This window comes from Rhizophagus irregularis, chromosome 3 (genome assembly GCF_026210795.1).
Source record: "Rhizophagus irregularis chromosome 3, complete sequence".
In the NCBI taxonomy this organism is placed as follows: Eukaryota; Fungi; Glomeromycota; class Glomeromycetes; order Glomerales; family Glomeraceae; genus Rhizophagus; species Rhizophagus irregularis.
This window is the reverse complement of record NC_089431.1, coordinates 4,212,428-4,229,830: the sequence shown is the minus strand read 5'-3', so window position 1 is coordinate 4,229,830 and position 17,403 is coordinate 4,212,428. Positions and strand designations below refer to the sequence as shown.

At 28.0% G+C, this 17,403-nt stretch overlaps 5 protein-coding genes across 5 annotated transcripts; 4 read left to right on the top strand and 1 right to left on the bottom strand.

Moving 5' to 3' along the window:
• Window positions 1–700: 700 nt before the first annotated feature.
• On the bottom strand, window positions 701–1,956 carry OCT59_021044 (uncharacterized protein; the record flags this gene model as incomplete). Its single annotated transcript, XM_066149590.1, has 2 exons — window positions 701–1,351; window positions 1,756–1,956. 2 exons carry the CDS (start codon window positions 1,954–1,956, stop codon window positions 701–703), a joined length of 852 nt encoding a protein of 283 aa, XP_065990480.1.
• Window positions 1,957–3,329: 1,373 nt separating this feature from the next.
• OCT59_021043 (uncharacterized protein) lies at window positions 3,330–4,959 on the top strand (the record flags this gene model as incomplete). Its single annotated transcript, XM_025320784.2, has 3 exons — window positions 3,330–3,458; window positions 3,519–3,586; window positions 3,694–4,959. 3 exons carry the CDS (start codon window positions 3,330–3,332, stop codon window positions 4,739–4,741), a joined length of 1,245 nt encoding a protein of 414 aa, XP_025170532.2. The 3' UTR covers window positions 4,742–4,959.
• Window positions 4,960–6,169: 1,210 nt separating this feature from the next.
• OCT59_021042 (uncharacterized protein) lies at window positions 6,170–7,701 on the top strand. The gene is made up of 2 exons (XM_025311548.2): window positions 6,170–6,460; window positions 6,557–7,701. Exons 1-2 carry the CDS (start codon window positions 6,204–6,206, stop codon window positions 7,236–7,238), a joined length of 939 nt encoding a protein of 312 aa, XP_025170531.1. The 5' UTR covers window positions 6,170–6,203; the 3' UTR covers window positions 7,239–7,701.
• Window positions 7,702–9,968: 2,267 nt separating this feature from the next.
• Window positions 9,969–10,555, top strand: OCT59_021041 (uncharacterized protein; the record flags this gene model as incomplete). The annotated part of the gene is made up of 5 exons (XM_066149589.1): window positions 9,969–10,107; window positions 10,187–10,221; window positions 10,296–10,333; window positions 10,401–10,431; window positions 10,511–10,555. 5 exons carry the CDS (start codon window positions 9,969–9,971, stop codon window positions 10,553–10,555), a joined length of 288 nt encoding a protein of 95 aa, XP_065990479.1.
• A 4,613-nt stretch (window positions 10,556–15,168) lies between these two features.
• Window positions 15,169–15,459, top strand: OCT59_021040 (uncharacterized protein; the record flags this gene model as incomplete). Its single annotated transcript, XM_066149588.1, has 1 exon — window positions 15,169–15,459. The coding sequence occupies one exon, from the start codon at window positions 15,169–15,171 to the stop codon at window positions 15,457–15,459; it is 291 nt and encodes a 96-aa protein (XP_065990478.1).
• Between the last annotated feature and the right edge of the window lie 1,944 nt (window positions 15,460–17,403).

Below are 17,403 nucleotides of genomic sequence, written 5' to 3'. Positions count from 1 at the left end.
TAGATATGTAACTTTATATATATATATTTGAAAATAAAAAAATATAAGAATTTAAAAAAATCGTTATATTCACGTTCACAAACTAGTAGAAATTGAATGTGCACATCATTTGAAAATCCACCTACAAACGTTAACACAGATTTTGATTTACGTATCTTCAATTCTATCTATAGATTCTATCGAGAAAAACTTCATATGAATTACTTTTATTTTTATTTTTATTTTTAAAATACAGACACGACTGGGGTCGAACGCTAAATAGGAATAAACATGATCTAAAAGAACAATAAATTCTAAGCTAATGTTAAACCCAACCTCTCGGGAGGAGCCCGAAGGGGTCGTCTTGCCCACTATTCAATAGAACAATCAGGCATAACCGGGTGTCTAAAAGGTACTATCGAATGAAAAAGCAGAACTAAAAAAATTAAATTTAAAACAATCTTACCAAAATTCCAAGAAAAAAAAAACAAGAAACATTAATAAAATCCGTATTTTGCTTTCAGCCCTAAGGCTGCCACTTGTCAATACTGTCATAAGTGGAGTGGTTCACACTATTTTAAATTGTTTGATATGTTTACATATATACATGGTGACGTAGGGTAAATTAGACGCCAAAATGTAGAATGTAAAGTATAAAGTAGGAAAAATGTTATAAGACTCATTACAAGAAAAATATACATATATAGAAAAAGAAACTAATTTAATTAGAATTAAGACTAGTAAATAGGGAGTCGGGTAGGTAACTATTCGCTGGTCTTGGTCGTTTATTGTCATGTGATGTAGACAGAACAGAAGGATTGGTCGTAATATCCCTCTTATTAGGGTGGTATTCCACCGTTTTAGTCTCGTCTGATGTGTATGAAACGAGACCAAAGAGATCTGTATGGTATTTGTCCGGAGTAAAGGGTTTATAAGTGTACGGTTTACTCATAAAGTCATCATAGTCCTGATGCTTTTCCATCCATTTCTTCCACTTGTGCTTCTGTTTCTTCTTGGAAGGCATTGGAGGTGGTGGAGGTTGTTTCATATATTTATGGTACTGTTTAGTCCAGACCGTGATTTGTCGAGTTGATAATGCTTGACGATAAAAATGTTTAAGTGTAGTACCCATACCGTTAGCGTCAGATGAGTCTAAATCTAAGCGGTTAGCTATACGTATTTCAATACTTGGAGGTAAATCAGGTTGATTAGGGTTATATTGTAAGTAATAACTACTGTTCAACTTGGTTGGGTCTACGGGATTATGACCGTAGTAAAGAGGGGCGGGTTTACCGAGTGGTGGTAAGAAATCACCGAGAGTCGCGATTTCTTGTGCGTCCAAATAGTGGGGATTGTGTTGGCACCAGAAGGCCTATACGATGTCAAAGGTTGTGAACGAACTGTAGGCGTAATACTGGAATTTTCCAGTGAATGGTAAGGTATATTAAATGTATAATCATCAGGATCGGGTAATAATTTCTCCTTTGAAGAACGTTTGAATTTCAGATGATGAACAGGTGAATAAATGTGTTGAGATTCATGAAACAAGAAGCGAAAACGTCTCCCTGCTGCGAGTTTATCCTCTTTCATAGTGCGGGATGTAGGGTTGATGTTTTTAAACACCCGTGCACAATGTCTCTTGAAACGGGTTTCCTGTTTGCGTTTTGTTGCGGGATTACTGCTAGGGTTGAATTTGAAATTCATAAGGTGTTTCCTATAAATGTAGGCGCCTGGGTGCTTTCGCACGAAATTACTACTGTTGGCTGCAAAACAGACATTGTATTGAATGCCAAGACGGTTGGAAAAGATTTCATTTTTCCATCGATGTTGCCAAAGGTCGTATAAAAAGTTTGCATGTGAAGATTTTGAATTTGTAAATCCTGGGTTCCAATTAGGCACAGGTTTCAGGTGATGATTGATTTCTTTTCTCGAGAATTCAGATTGATGAGTACCACAAGTGCGTCTATTTAAAGACATAACGAAAGGGCTCGGGCTATGACACCAGGTGAGAAAGTGTAACGAACCAGATGAGTAAGCGTGTTTGCAAGGAATGTAAATGCCAAAATGGAAGCGATAGCGCTTATAAGAGAATGAGAAGAAAGTGCGTATAATGGTGTTCTTCAAAGTTCTTTTAGATGCACATGACTTGATGAAGTCAATTCGTTCCAATAATTTCCGGCGAATCAATCCAAAATACTTTTGTTGAATACGTCAGGGTAAAACTTTTTGTAAGGTAAAAAAGTGTGTGAGCATTTTACTAATTTGATATTTTGTGTTAGGCAAATGGCTTGTGGATGTGTATCGAATAGGCGTAGAATCCATGTGATAATCATTGGTGTGTAAAAACAAATGAAGATTATTGGTGTCCGAGAAAGGATCAGCAAGCTCAAAAAAGAAACTTTTTGGGCGCCTAAATTCATAAATCTTGTTATAACCGGTTCAGTGTTTTGTCATCACGTGAAATTTTTTCACAGAGACAAGGAAAGTATTTTCATGAGTATTGGACGTATTATTAAACGTTTTTAAGGGAAAAGGTAAAGGTAAAATAGTCTGGTCGTTATGAACAGACTGAAGTGGAACAGGTATATCTTCTGTATCCATATCTCTCAGAGGTCAAGGGTAATAAGAGGAGACCTTTCCGTAGAGGCCACCGAGTGGTCCTCGCTCCTTACAAAAAATATAAGTATTTGTGAAAAAAAAGGTATATTACTGCGGTTTTTTAACAAAAAAAACGGAAAGGGGAGAGAGTTTTTTTTTTTTCATATGAATTACAATATATAGATTGTAAATGTTGATTATAAAAAAGGTGAAACATGTGTTTAAAATGCATTATAAACTTTAAGAGAAAAATATTAATACATATTATTATGCCCCGTCGCACTGAGAATTAATCTTTTTTGTTTGATAATCGCATTATAGTCGCATTACAGATAGTTGAATTATAAATTAATATTCGAAATATTGCAATAATAAAATCAATTTTAATTTATTTCTTTCGTGAAGCTATTATATAGAGTCACGTGACAAAATGATTGGAGCACAATGAGTGACAAATTATATGTGGTACAGGAAATCATGTTTTAACTGAGAAATTAAGCGTCGCACGTTATTTATAAAGTTTTGCGCGCAACCCATGAAGCCATATCGATATGCGCTCTTATCTGTTATATATAGATAAAATAATAGTAAGCACTAAGCAGTAAGCACCATTATTCAAATTTAAACCGATGAACGCTGCGCCAACTTCGCGAATCGGCGTCAATGTTACATAATCAACTTTGAGTAACATTCATGTTTATATAAAAGCCATACATTTCTTTTTTTACTGAAATTTTTTTTTTAAAAAAAAAATGGCTGACAACGAATTTTTACAAAAATTATCACAAAATTTACTTGAAATTTTAGATGATGATGAATATTGTGATATTACTATTGAAGTTGGTAATGACCCTTACGTAAAAATATTCCGAGCTCATATGGTAATTTTAAATTATCGTTCTACTTATTTACGTAGAATTTTATCAACTAATAAAAAAAAGAATGATGGAACTTTGGTACAAATTAAATTACCAAATATTTCACCTGAAATTTTTCAAATAATTTTAAGGTGAGAGAAATAATTAAACAAATTAATTTTTTATTTATTATAAATTATACGTTCTTATTAATAATATATTTTATTTATTTATTTAATTAATCGTTAAATGATTTCAGGTATTTATATGGAGGGAAATTATCTTTGGAAGAATATGATACTTTAGATATTGTTAAAATTTTGGTCGCCGCCAATGAATTAAGTCTTCAAGAATTGGTCACTCGTTTACAATCCTTTTTGATTACAAACAAAATGGATTGGATGGAACAAAATTTTAATTTAATATATCAAACAAGTTTTGAAAATAATTCTTTCTTAGAACTTCAGAAATATTGTACTAATTTAATTTCTGAAGATCCAGATAAAATACTTGAATCATTAGATTTCTCTAAAATTCCGGAAAATCTTTTAATCTCAATTATTCAATGTGATAATCTTCAAATGGATGAAATTCAAATATGGGATCATGTTCTTAAATGGGGTCTTGCTCAAAATCCTGGTCTTTCTTCAGATCATTCCACTTATTCAAAAGATGATCTTAATTCTTTAAAGAATACATTACAACATTGTATTCCTTTTATAAGATTCTATAATTTAACTTCAAAAGAATTTTATGATAAAGTATTACCTTATAAGAAAATTTTTCCAAAGGAATTATATAAGGATTTATTGGCAACATTTTTAAATTTGAATCCTGATAGCAAGCCAATTGATAAATCAAAACCTCGTATGACTAAAAAACTTTATAGCAAAACGAAATTAGCGATCATGAGCGATACACCAGATAATAAGTTCCCAACGAGAAGAACTACAGCGGACAGGCACGATTCATCAGGTGATGATTCTATCCAAACGAGAAGAACTACAGCGGACAGGTACGATTCATCAGGTGATGATTCTATCCAAACGAGAAGAACTACAGCGGACAAGTACGATTCATCAGGTGATGATTCTATCCAAACGAGAAGAACTACAGCGGACAAGTACGATTCATCAGGTGATGATTCTATCCAAACGAGAAGAACTACAGCGGACAAGTACGATTCATCAGGTGATGATTCTATCCAAACGAGAAGAACTACAGCGGACAGGTACGATTCATCAGGTGATGAGTTCCAAACGAGAAGAACTACAGCGGACAGGTACGATTCATACGAGAAGAACTAGAAAGTATAACTACAATGAATTTAATAGGAAAAGATAAAAGTCAACGTATAAATTACATTCCTTTGGTAACTGTGATTTTGAAATGAATATTGGTTTCTCGGAAGTAGTTATATAAACAAATAACTATTATTTTACACCATATTAATTTATAGAAGTAAATGTCAATTTTTATCATTATTAAAATAAAGAAATTATTACTTTATTTGTTTTTATTCAAATATTTAGGATTTAATAAAGGAATATTCTTGAAGAATCAAGAGATCATGAATATTCCATGCGTGATATTATTAATTGTTACTGATAAATATAAGATTTAAATTATTCTGTAAACCCTTTTTTTGCCAGGGGGGCTTATTTTTGCGATATTTTTTTTTTAATAAGATTCTTATTGTAATGAGTTCAAAGAGTGTTTATTTCACATATATTTGCTTAGCATAATTAAGAGAATTAATATAGTTAAACTCAATTAAATACAGTCGCCACTGGTCACTGGTTATAACGAAACCGAATCGGAATTTCCAGAATCGATTTTTATAAATAACTTCACTGGATATAACGAACTTTAATAATAAAACGCATCTCGAACAGCCCCTATGTAATACTATTATATTCTTTACAAGTATAACGAACAGTCATGTGACTATATACTTGTACTAAACCAGGCCAAATTTATAGTGCTGGCCAGGATGGAGCTTTCTCTCTTCCCTTGAAATTACTTATATTAATTTTCAGCTTAAATTAATCTTTTGTTTGATAATCGCATTATAGTTGCGTTACAGATAATTGAATTATAAATTAATATTCGAAATTTTGAATAAAATCAATTCTAATTTATTTTTTTCGTTATTATACTAGGAAAACGAAAACCGTTAAAGTTCGTCGCGCTTATTTACCCAGAATCTTTTTTTATTAAAAAAACATCATCAGTGAAACAAGTAAAAAGTGATACATAATCAAGAAAGGAAAAAGCAGATAATTAGTGAGGTGACGTCAGCGGATGAACAGAAGGAAAATTTCATGGGTTAATCCAAAATCGTTAGTTCTTTATAAGTGGAAAGTCCTTCGCTACGCTCCGGACAATAAAGTCACGTGACAAAATGATTGGAGCTCTAAGTAAACAACGAGGTGACAAATTATACGTGGTACAGGAAATGTTTTACCCGAGAAATTAGGCGTCGCACATTATTTATAAGCAACCTACTATGAAGTCATATGCGCTCTTATCTATTATATATAAAATAAAATAATAGTAATAATAGTAAGCAGTCGCGCTTGGCTTATCTACTTTAAAAAATCACATGCGCTGAAATTTTAAAACGATGTACGCTGCGCCCAACTGCGCGAATCTCAATGTTACATAAACAAACAACTTTGAGTAACATTCATGTTTATATAAAAAGATATCATACGTTAATTTTTTTTGCTGCATTTTCTTTTTTTACTGAAAATTATTTTTAAAAAAATGGCTGACAACGAACTTTTACAAAAATTATCACAAAATTTACTTGAAATTTTAGATGATGATGAATATTGTGATATTACTATTGAAGTTGGTAATGACCCTTACGTAAAAATATTCCGAGCTCATATGGTAATTTTAAATTATCGTTCTACTTATTTACGTAGAATTTTATCAACTAATAAAAAAAAGAATGATGGAACTTTGGTACAAATTAAATTACCAAATATTTCACCAGATATTTTTCAAATAATTTTAAGGTGAGAGAAATAAACAAATTAAATTTACGTTCTTATTATTAGATATATTTTATTTATTTATTTATTTATTTATTTTTAATCGTTGAATGATTTTAGGTATTTATATGGAGGGAAATTATCTTTGGAAGAATATGATACTTTAGATATTATTAAAATCTTGATCGCCGCCAATGAATTAAGTCTTCAAGAATTGGTCACTCGTTTACAATCCTTTTTGATTACAAACAAAACGAATTGGATGGAACAAAATTTTAATTTAATATACCAAACAAGTTTTGAAAATAATTCTTTCTTAGAACTTCAGAAATATTGTACTAATTTAATTTCTGAAGATCCAGATAAAATATTTGAATCATTAGATTTCTCTAAAATTCCGGAAAATCTTTTAAGTTCAATTATTCAATGTGATAATCTTCAAATGGATGAAGTTCAAATATGGGATCATACTCTTAAATGGGGTCTTGCTCAAAATCCTGGTCTTTCATCAGATCATTCCACTTATTCAAAAGATGATTTTAATTCTTTAAAGAATACGTTACAACATTGTATTCCTTTTATAAGATTCTATAATTTAACTTCAAAAGAATTTTCTGATAAAGTATTACCTTATAAGAAAATTTTACCAAAGGAATTATATAAGGATTTATTAATAACATTTTTAAATTTGAATCCTGATAGTAAGCCAATTGGTAAATCAAAACCTCGTAAAACGAAATTAGAAGAAAAAGAAGAGTCTAATACAGATGACGAAGATATGGGGTTTGGTTTATTTGACTGACAATAGATGAATAACAAATAATATTGATTTTGCTGACAATAGACGAGTATCAAAACAGAATCTACATATGATTGACAAAAATTACAAAGTGGACGATTATAAGTCAGTAACATATAAGAATAAACTAATTAAACACATAAACGCGAAAGGCTATATTTCTAAAGATGAAGACTATACTACGGATGAAGATATTACGAAAGAATAGTTTACAGATGAAAAGTCGACGTATAAATTCAATTTTGCATTCCTTTGCCACTGTGATCTTGAAATGAATATTGGTTTTTCGGCATATGTTTAAAGTGGCTATATAAACAAATAACTATTATTTTTACACCATATTAACTTATAGAAATTAATGTCAATTTTTATCATTATTAAATAAAGAAATTATTACTTTATTTGTTTATTCAAATATTCGGATTTAATAAAAGAATATTTTTGAGGAATCAAGAGATTATGAATATACCACGCGTGATATTATTAACTTATTACTGATAAATATAAAATTTAAATTGTTCCATAAAATCAATAAACACCCTTTTTTTTAAGTGAACAAAATGAAAAGTTTGGAAGGGGCTTATTTTTGCGATATTTTTTTTTTATGAGGTCCTGCAAAGTTCCCAATCATATTTTCTATAACGAACAGTCATGTGACTATACACCGAATTTATAGTGTTGGCCAGGATTATCGAAAATATAATTTCTGCCAGCACTACAATTTTGGCCCAAATTATCTAAAACAGAAAACTAGTTTGGTATATTATATAACAATTCACCATATGACCGGTTTGATTTGTTAATTAAGAATTTGTTAGACCTATATAAAATATCTATCTTTAGGTAAATTAATAAATATGTAACTAATAAACTTGATTCTAAATCATTTTAATATTAAATTATTAAATTTTAGAATTATTTTTATGTTATAATATTATATTACTGCTTTTGACTTTTTTTTGTAATTTATCATATTATTTAAATCTAAATTCAATTCTAAACCGAGTATAATGAAATTAATATTAGTAAATATAGCAAACATTCAGGAAATAATTTTTATAGTTTGGGTAAAATCTTGCTATTAACAATGTTTTTTATAAAATTATAAAATTGCAAATTGCTTGTATTTTTTTTATATAAATTCTTTAATTGCAAATAAATAATAAATAATTGAAGGTAGTTATATTATATAAATTAAATAATTAAATATTTGATGAAAGAAATAGAAAAATATAAAGATTGCAGATCATAAATGATGTAGTTTTTTCCAATATAAAGTTATCTTATAGATCATTATATGATTTAGTTAAATATTTAAATTGAAATTTGTATAAAAAGTAGAAAAAATTGATTATTTTTTTTTTTTTTTTCCGCAGCGCATTTGCAGTTTTATTAAAGTAAAAAAAAATAAAAAATATATACAAAGTAAAATTTCCTAATAAAAAAATTAATTATTAAAATTTAGAAATAAGTTACATATAATAATATATAATATGGAATTTAAAATATAACAAATTAAAGTATAGTTTAAACATCATAATCACGAAATTCCAACTATTTTTTATTTAATATATATTAATAATTACTAGGAAATGGAAACCATTGTAAGTCCAGAGTGAAAGATTTTGTACAAAAATCCAAATATCTTTAAAAATTCAATTTGTACAAAAAATCTGGCATCCCTAAAAAAATAAAAATAAAAAATGAAACGTTAGAAATGTTTCTTTAAAGTTAAACAAATAAGAAAAGCCCTCACAAGTCACAATTTACCTTTAAAAGTCTCGCATATATATACAAAAAACCTGCATTTCTAGATAAAAAAAAATAAAAATAAAATGTTAAAAATGTTTCTTTAAAGCAAAACAAATAAAAAACAACTCACCAGTCTGATATAAAGCTCCGAACGATTCCGGTTCTATCTGAAAACCAAACTGGAACTGAACCGAAAATCCGTTTTGGTTCTAAAAAATTTTAATCTGAAATTTCCGGTTCAGTTCTGGTTCCGGTTCGATTTATTTAATAATCCGACTCGTGAACCAAACTGGGAACCGGTGGAACCAATGAAAATTTTTTTTTTTTTAAAAAAAAAAATTTATATTCTCTACTCTTTCCCTTTAGTGAACGAAAAGCCGAAAGAAAGGCTTTTTTTACTTCCTTTTACCAATTCCGTCCTTCCTAGGTAGCCGACACGAAGCTACGGCTTCTTCTAAGTATCCAAAGACACAAAGGAAGTTCTCACCGCCAGAGACTAGCCGATTGTAATTAGTGCAATTAAGGTTCAGTTGTTTTTCACTTTACATTTTTACTAAAAGTCATATTTTTATTCACATTTTTATTTTCACGCGAACAGTTGTTAGCTACAATTAACTCATAACTTCACCGCCAGAAACTGACATGAAGCTTTGGTTCTTAAAGCACGGTAGGCTTAAATATTTTTTTTTTGTTTTATTTCTTGTTCTCCTTTGCTAATGTACGTTCTTTTCTTCTTTTAGGTCTCAGTTTCTTTGCAGTTCTTCACAGAAATATAGTTGTTTTGAACAGAACCTAAGCGAAGAAGATTTTTTGAGCGAATGTAAAGAATTGAAGAGTGTGTCTTTAAGTTTTGGTTCTTTGGTTATCTATGCACAGAAAGGTAGGCTTTAACACTTTTTTTTTTGTTTTATTGCTTGTTCCCTTGCTAATGTACGTTCTTTTCTTCTTTTTAGGTCTCAGTCTTTGTGGTTCTTCACAGTAATGTCAGAAACTTACCAAAAATCTAAAAAAAAAGAAGAGAAAACAAAATCAGCAAAAATAGCGGAAAGAAAACTAAAAAAGAATCAAAAAGTAAAAAAACCTGCCTTTTCACAAGAACTGAAACCTGAAGGAAAGGGACGTACGAAATTAGACGAAAAAGAAATTTTTTTTTTATTATTATTTAAGACTGGTGTTTCTCTTTTTCATTCTTCCTTTAGGTTCTTGGTTCCTTGCGGCTCTTCGTAAAAGGCAGGTGTTGTATATCTTTTTTTTTATTTTTTTTCGTTCATTCTCCTTTGCTAATTTCGTCCACTTTTTATTTAGTAGGTATTCGGTTCTTTGCAGTTTTTTATGGGCGGGCAATGGTTAGAATCGTTCTTTTTGCTTCTTTCATCCTTCATTCCTTGCTAATTTTGTTCTTCTCTTCTTTAGGTTTTTGGTTCTTGTTGCTTTTCGCGAAAAGGTATATGTTTAGAAAAGTTTTTTGTTGTTTTTTCCGTTTCTTTCATATTCTTTTGCTAATTTCATCTTTTTTTCTTCAGGTATTCTGTTCTTTGCGAGCAAGAAAATTTCGTAACGCAGAATAATTTGGGGGAAGATAGAGATAAAGGGAAGTTTTAAGGCAGATGACGTATCAGTAGAAAAGTAGTGGAAGTTATAAATGATTTGAGATCAGAAAATCCAACTCCTATGCAACAAAGTATTAATACGGAATCGGAGGAGAGAGTCACAAGAACAGTCTTAGGTATATGTAAAGGATAAGATAATACGATTAATGAAGAAGGTAAACTGAGGGAGGATAAATTAATATTTTTTCTTTTATTTTACGTGTATTATTGTTTGAATCTATAGTGTAGTTTAAAAGGTTAATAGATTAGTTAGATTAATAGTTTTAAATTAGACTTAGGCGAAATCCACAAAAGTAGGGAATTAAAATAAAAAAAATAAAACTAAAATAAAATAAAAATGAAATTTACAATTAAGTTGCGAAGTTGTTGCCACAGTATATTTATTATTTTAAAAAAATCTTTTCAAAATTAAGCATCATGTGATCATAAGAAAAATTTGGATGAATTTTTCTTAATTTACAATTATAAGTTGCCGCATAAGCTTATATAGTATATAAAAAATAATTAATAATTTACCAAGATACAACTATACGATAAATGCTAATAATTTACCATAAAAATACATTTTTTAAATACTAAGCTAATTCGAATTTTTATATTTTATCCATGCTTTTAAACACATAAGTTTTCGAATTGTTTCTGGATCTAAGCTGCATCGACTTTGTGTAATGAGATCTGTACCACCGGAAAATACTCGTTCAACTGGAACACTTGTACCTATTTAAAATAGCAAATTAATGATTATATTGTAAATTATTATTAAATAATTAAAGTTAAATATACCAGGAATTGCTAAAAAATCTCTAGCCATTTTTGACAAATTCGGAAATTTATTTTCATGAACCTATAAAAAAATTAAAAATTTAATAAACTTCCAAATAACTGATATAATAAATAATATCATGTATTTGTTATTTACCTTCCAAAATGCTAAAATATCCATGTCAAAATTTGCTAGTGGCTCATTAAGATATGCTTCAAGCTCATCAGAATAAGAAGTTTTTCGCTTCTTAAACATATGAGCTGCAAGAGAATTTTGATTAATATTTTGATTATCATTTTCATTATTTTCTGGTTTATATTTGGTTACCCATAATTCTTTAATTTGATTTTTATATGCAATAATATAGTCTTCTTCAAATTCATTATCAGTATAATATTGGAGTTTATGTCGTGGATCAATTACTATTAAATAAATAATTTAATTAATAATTTTACAGTAAACAAGCAATTATTAACTAAATATATATATTACATACTAGTTGCAATTATATAAACAAGTCCATCTGAACTCAGATAATATTGTTGTAACTTATTTTTGGCATTATTTGTGGCATTAACAACATCTTCTGATTTTGTATCAGTTTCTTTATCAAGAAAATCTTCAATCTTATCAATTAAATAATTATATATTGGCACAGTCTGGCCAAGTGTTGGAAAATATGATGAACTCATCTCTAAGGTTGCTTTTTCAAAACACTAAAAATTAATTAAAAATTAATATAATGTAAAAAATTTAATAGCAATTATATAAATTATATATTTACTGTTAATAAACCTTATATTTCTTTTATTTTCTTCCATTCTATATCATTTAATACATAAGATAAAAGTTCTTTATCTGTTACAGCAAAATTATATAGTGGCTAATAAATAAATACTAATAAGTATTAATATATATAATATATTTTTTATATACTATAAAATATTTTTACCTCACGTAAAATAATAGCCCTTTCTATCATATTATGTGTAGAATTCCATCTTGTCTTGACATCAGGGATTAATTCTAATGGCTTTATATTTAAAGCAATACATTGTCTTTTAAATTTTTCTTTTTTTTGAGAAGATGCTCTAATTTTTATTATTAATGTTCGAAGCTATTAATAAAAATGTAATAAATTCATTAATATAATTATTAATAATTAATAATTTATTATAAGTAAAATTAATTATAAATTATATAACTTACTTTTGCAATAACTCCTAATGTAATAGTAGAAGTATTTTCTTGTAAAATTTCATTTTCATTTTCAGGAGCTTCTTCCTTTAATGTTTTAAGTATATTTTGTACTGCTAAATTAATTATATGAGCTAAACAACGAATACGTTGATTTTTAGCAATAAATTCAATTCCTTCATATTCACAAATACTTTCAAATTTACTAAACATCTTATTCATATTAGACGTATTGTCGGTACTAATACCTAATATCTAATGTATTTCAAAAAAAATTAAAATTAAAAAATTTATTAAATAAAGTATTTAGCAATATTTACTTTTTGTAAAAGTTCAAATTCCTTCAAAACTTCAAACAATTTGGATGCAAGATTCTCTCCTGAGTGTGGTCCTTCTATATGAGAAAAATCAAGAGTAGTGTTTTCAAGTTTCCAATCATTTGTAATCCAGTGAATAGTTATTCCTAAAAAAGAAATTTGATTCTTTGACGTCCATGCATCTAGTGTAATAGAAACTTTGCTTGGTATTTCCTATAAATTTATAAAATAATATATTAAATAAAATATTTGTAATAATTTAATATATTTAAATACATAACAAACCTGTAATTTTTTTTTTATAAATTCTTTTTCATCTTTAAAAATTTTTATAATATCATTATGAATTGTATCAGCTGAAGGTATTTTAACTTCAGAATTAAGACGTATTATCATTTTTTGAAATAATAAATTTTGAACTATGGTAAAAGGCTGTTCATCACTAATAATCCAATAAACTAAATCATTACGAAAAGATTCCTGTGTAAATATCTATAATATAATTGGTTTAATTAATATCAGATATATTATAAAATATAAAATAATAAATTAAAAATAAAATACTATATACCAATGGCTCTGAGATTTCAAGTTTATTTAATGCACTGGTTAATTGACTTATTTCTGAATATATATCATTATGTTTAGTTTTAATATGCTTCCATAAACTAGATGTTGAACCATCTTTAGCTATTTTATAATTTTTATTACAATGCTTGCAATCATATCAATTTTATGTATTATTTAAAGTAAAATAATCATGAACTACAGATTTATAGTTTCTACTACTCTACTGTGGAATATCTTCTGGTTCGCTAACATGAGGTGTTGCATCACGTGATATACCATTATCAGATAAACTTTCAGAATCTATATCAATATTACTCATCTGAAGTATTTGAAAAGAAGAGGGGTGAAAGATGGATCAAAGAAATTTTATTATTTAATGTAAAAATAATTTTTCTTTTTTTTTTTCTCAAAATCTTTTTTTTAAATATATATTATACACCATTTAAATAGAAATATTTACTAAAAAAATTGGGCAATATCAATCGGCAATATGACAATATCAATCACAATATTTAATCGGTAATAATCAATCAGAATAATCGGCAATATCAATCAAAAAAATTGATTGGTGCAATGTTTTGGCAAAAAAAATTGATTGGCGCAATGTTTTGGCAACATCAATCAAAATCGGCAATATCAATCAAAAAAAAATTTTTTTTATTGTTAGAAATTAATTTTCGTACATTTTGTATAATTGAATGTTTTATATAAGAAGATAAAGAATACGATCCTTACATGTCACACGCACAGCTATTTCTAATTTTAATTAAAAAAAAACTATAAAATAAAAAAAAAATTAAAAATATGCTAGGCAAAATTTCAGTTGCACAGTCCTATGCTTCAGCAACATAGTTAATATAGTTAATGGCCACTTTTATGCTAATTTTTTTGCCATTTATATATCAAAAAAAAGAATTTGGACGTTAAAAATAATATTGGGTAGTTCATTTATATTGGCGCATGAACATGTGACATGACAGTTTTTTGATAGGGAATTAAAAAAATATTATAAAGTAATTGTTAATATTAGTGATATGGCGGACAGAGAAAAAAATAAATAAATAATAAATTAAAGAAAATTAAAAAGAAACTACCTTACCCGTGAATCCATAAAGATCATTAGAAATGAAGATTACAGAAAAGTAGGTGGTTCAATTTTTTTTATTTTTTGTTTCATTTCGTATATTTCCTTTATTTCCTTTGTTAAATTAATTCATTGCTTCTTTTAAAGTGCAAAAAAATCAAGATCTAAAAAAGAAAAAAAAAGAGAATGACGAAATTAGCAAGAGAACAAAAAAAGAATACGAAAAAAGAAAAAAATGATAAACATACATTCTCTGAAGAGTACAAAGAATCAAAATCCTAAATTTAAGAAAACAAAAAATACAGAAAATAAAAAAAATAAACACCTGTATCCTCAAAGAATCGCAAAGAACCTAAAGGAAAAGAAAAGAAGGACGAAATTAGCAAAGGATAAAGAAGAAGACAAAAAAATTATATCATAAATACCCACCTTCTCATGAAGAGCCGCAAAAGAAGCAAAAGCCTGAAGGAAGAGAAGGACGAAATTAGCAAAGGATAATGAATAAACAAAAAAAAAAAAAGAAAGAAAAATATCTTACCTGCAAAGAATGAAAATCTATAAGAATTGGTGAAAGGAACTAAAGATCCTTGAAATAAAACTAAAGAAAAGCCGCCTTTGGTGTTGTAGACCAAATCAAACCATGTCTGCGGTCCAGAAATTTCGAATACTACAAAGTCATAGCCCAGGTGACAATACAGGTGATAATACAGGTGACAATACAGATGATAATACAGGCGATAATACAGGCGATAATACAGGTGATAATATGGATGGTGAAGTAATAATACCACCAACTGATCTAAAATATCTTCTCGCTGGTATGATAACTGGTGCGGTAAGTCGTACTGCAACAGCTCCATTTGATAGACTTCTACGAAGAACCGCAAGAATTGAAAACTTAGAGAAAGATGGAATTAGTAAAGAAGAATGAAAGAAACAAAAAAAGAGACGCGATAGAAATACTCTAACTATTTACCTTCCAATGGAATCGTAAGGAACTGAAATCCTAAAAAAAAAGAGAGGAAGGATAAAATTAACAAAGGATAACAGAAACAAAAAAAAAAAAACTGAAATAATGAAATACAAAAATACACACCAGCCTTTACATGATGAATGGAAACCTAAACAAAAAAAGAGGAGATGCGTACGAAATTAGAAAAAGAAACCCCAAAAAAAAAGAAAAAAGAAAAAAAGAAAAAATACACTTACATTTCTGTGAAATGCAATGAGAAACTGAAACCCTTCGCAAGGAGAACTGCAAGGAATGGAAATCTAAATGAAAAAATAGGAGAGGCGTACGAAATTAGAAAAGGAATCTAAAAAAAAAAGAAATAAAAAGAAAAGAAATACTTGCCACCGAAGCCCTCGTAAGAAGAACCGCAAGGAACGGAAAACCTAAATGAAGAAAGAGGAGAGGCGTACAAAATTAGAAAAGGGATCCAAAAAAAAAGAAAAAAAAACTTGCCTTTCCAAGGAACTGGAACCTTTCGCAAGGAAAACCTCAAGGAACGGAAAATCTAAACGAAGAAAGAAGAGAGGTGTACGAAATTAGAAACGGAAACCAAAAAAAACCAAAAAAAAGTAACACCTTCTTTCCGTGAAGAGTTGCAAGAACTGAGACCTAAAAGAAAAGAAATGTACGAATTTAGCAAAACGGAACGCAAAAAGGAACGAAAAAAAACAATAAACTAAAAAAAAAATTCTTCGTGAAGAAATGCACTTTAAAGAAGCGGATGAATATTTTTTTTTTTACAAAAAAAAATCGATAATCTTTTGATTATCTAATTAAGAACCGAACCATAATTTCAGTTCGATTCAGGTTAAAAATTCGGTTCTAGTTTCAGGTCGGGCTTAAATCCAAAGAACTGAACCAAAACTGGAACTGAATGTCAGGCCGGTTCTGGTTCCTTACTAAAACTGAACTGAACCGACCCATTCAGAGCTTTAGTCTGATATGTATAAGAAATCCAGAAACCCCAAGAAAACAATAAGAAAGTTATTTAAAAGAAAAATATACTTACTAGCCAAAATCTAAAAAAAAAAGGTAATCATAACTTGTTAATTTTTGATGTAACATGAAATTTCAATACATATTCTATGCAGACCAATCAGAAATGACGTGTACAAACAACCAGAAATCGCCATGTAATACTAATTGTCATTGACCTTCATAAAATTATATAGTTCTTCACTACACTCTGGACAATTACTATTAAAACTTTGAATAATATAGTTAAAATTATGAATTTTACCTTAAATTTCTGATAATTTAAATGCATTTATAAAAATATTATTATATTTTTTATTATTAAAATATATAGAAATTTTTAAAGCATAATTTTTTTACTTTAATTAAAAAATTATTTTTATTGCTTAAGTAAAATTATTTAATAAATTTAAGTTAAAATCCAAATAATATTATTATAACTTACAAAAAAAAAAGTAAAAAAACATATTTTTTGCAATATTTTAATTAATATTTAGAATTAATTTAACAATAACTGGTGGTTAAATTTACCAGATAATAAATTTACCAAATGGTGAATTTTACCATAATATTTAAATATTTAAATTTTTTGTTAAAATGGTAAAATTCACCATGCATAACAATTGTAATATCAACGTATAATGCAATTTTTTTTTATTTTTTTTTAGAAGTGGCTTTGCTGCTTTGAACATTCTCTTGGATTTTAATGTTGCAAGGTATCATTTCATTTTTTTTCATTTATTTTTAGTTTTTTTTAATTTGAGAATATTATTAAAGTTTTTAAGAATAGCTAAACAACTCTGGAAATCTATCTGGTCCAGTTTCGCAATTAAGGTATTTTTTCATTTTCCAATTTTGGTTTCTTTTGTTCTCTATGTTTTATTTTTA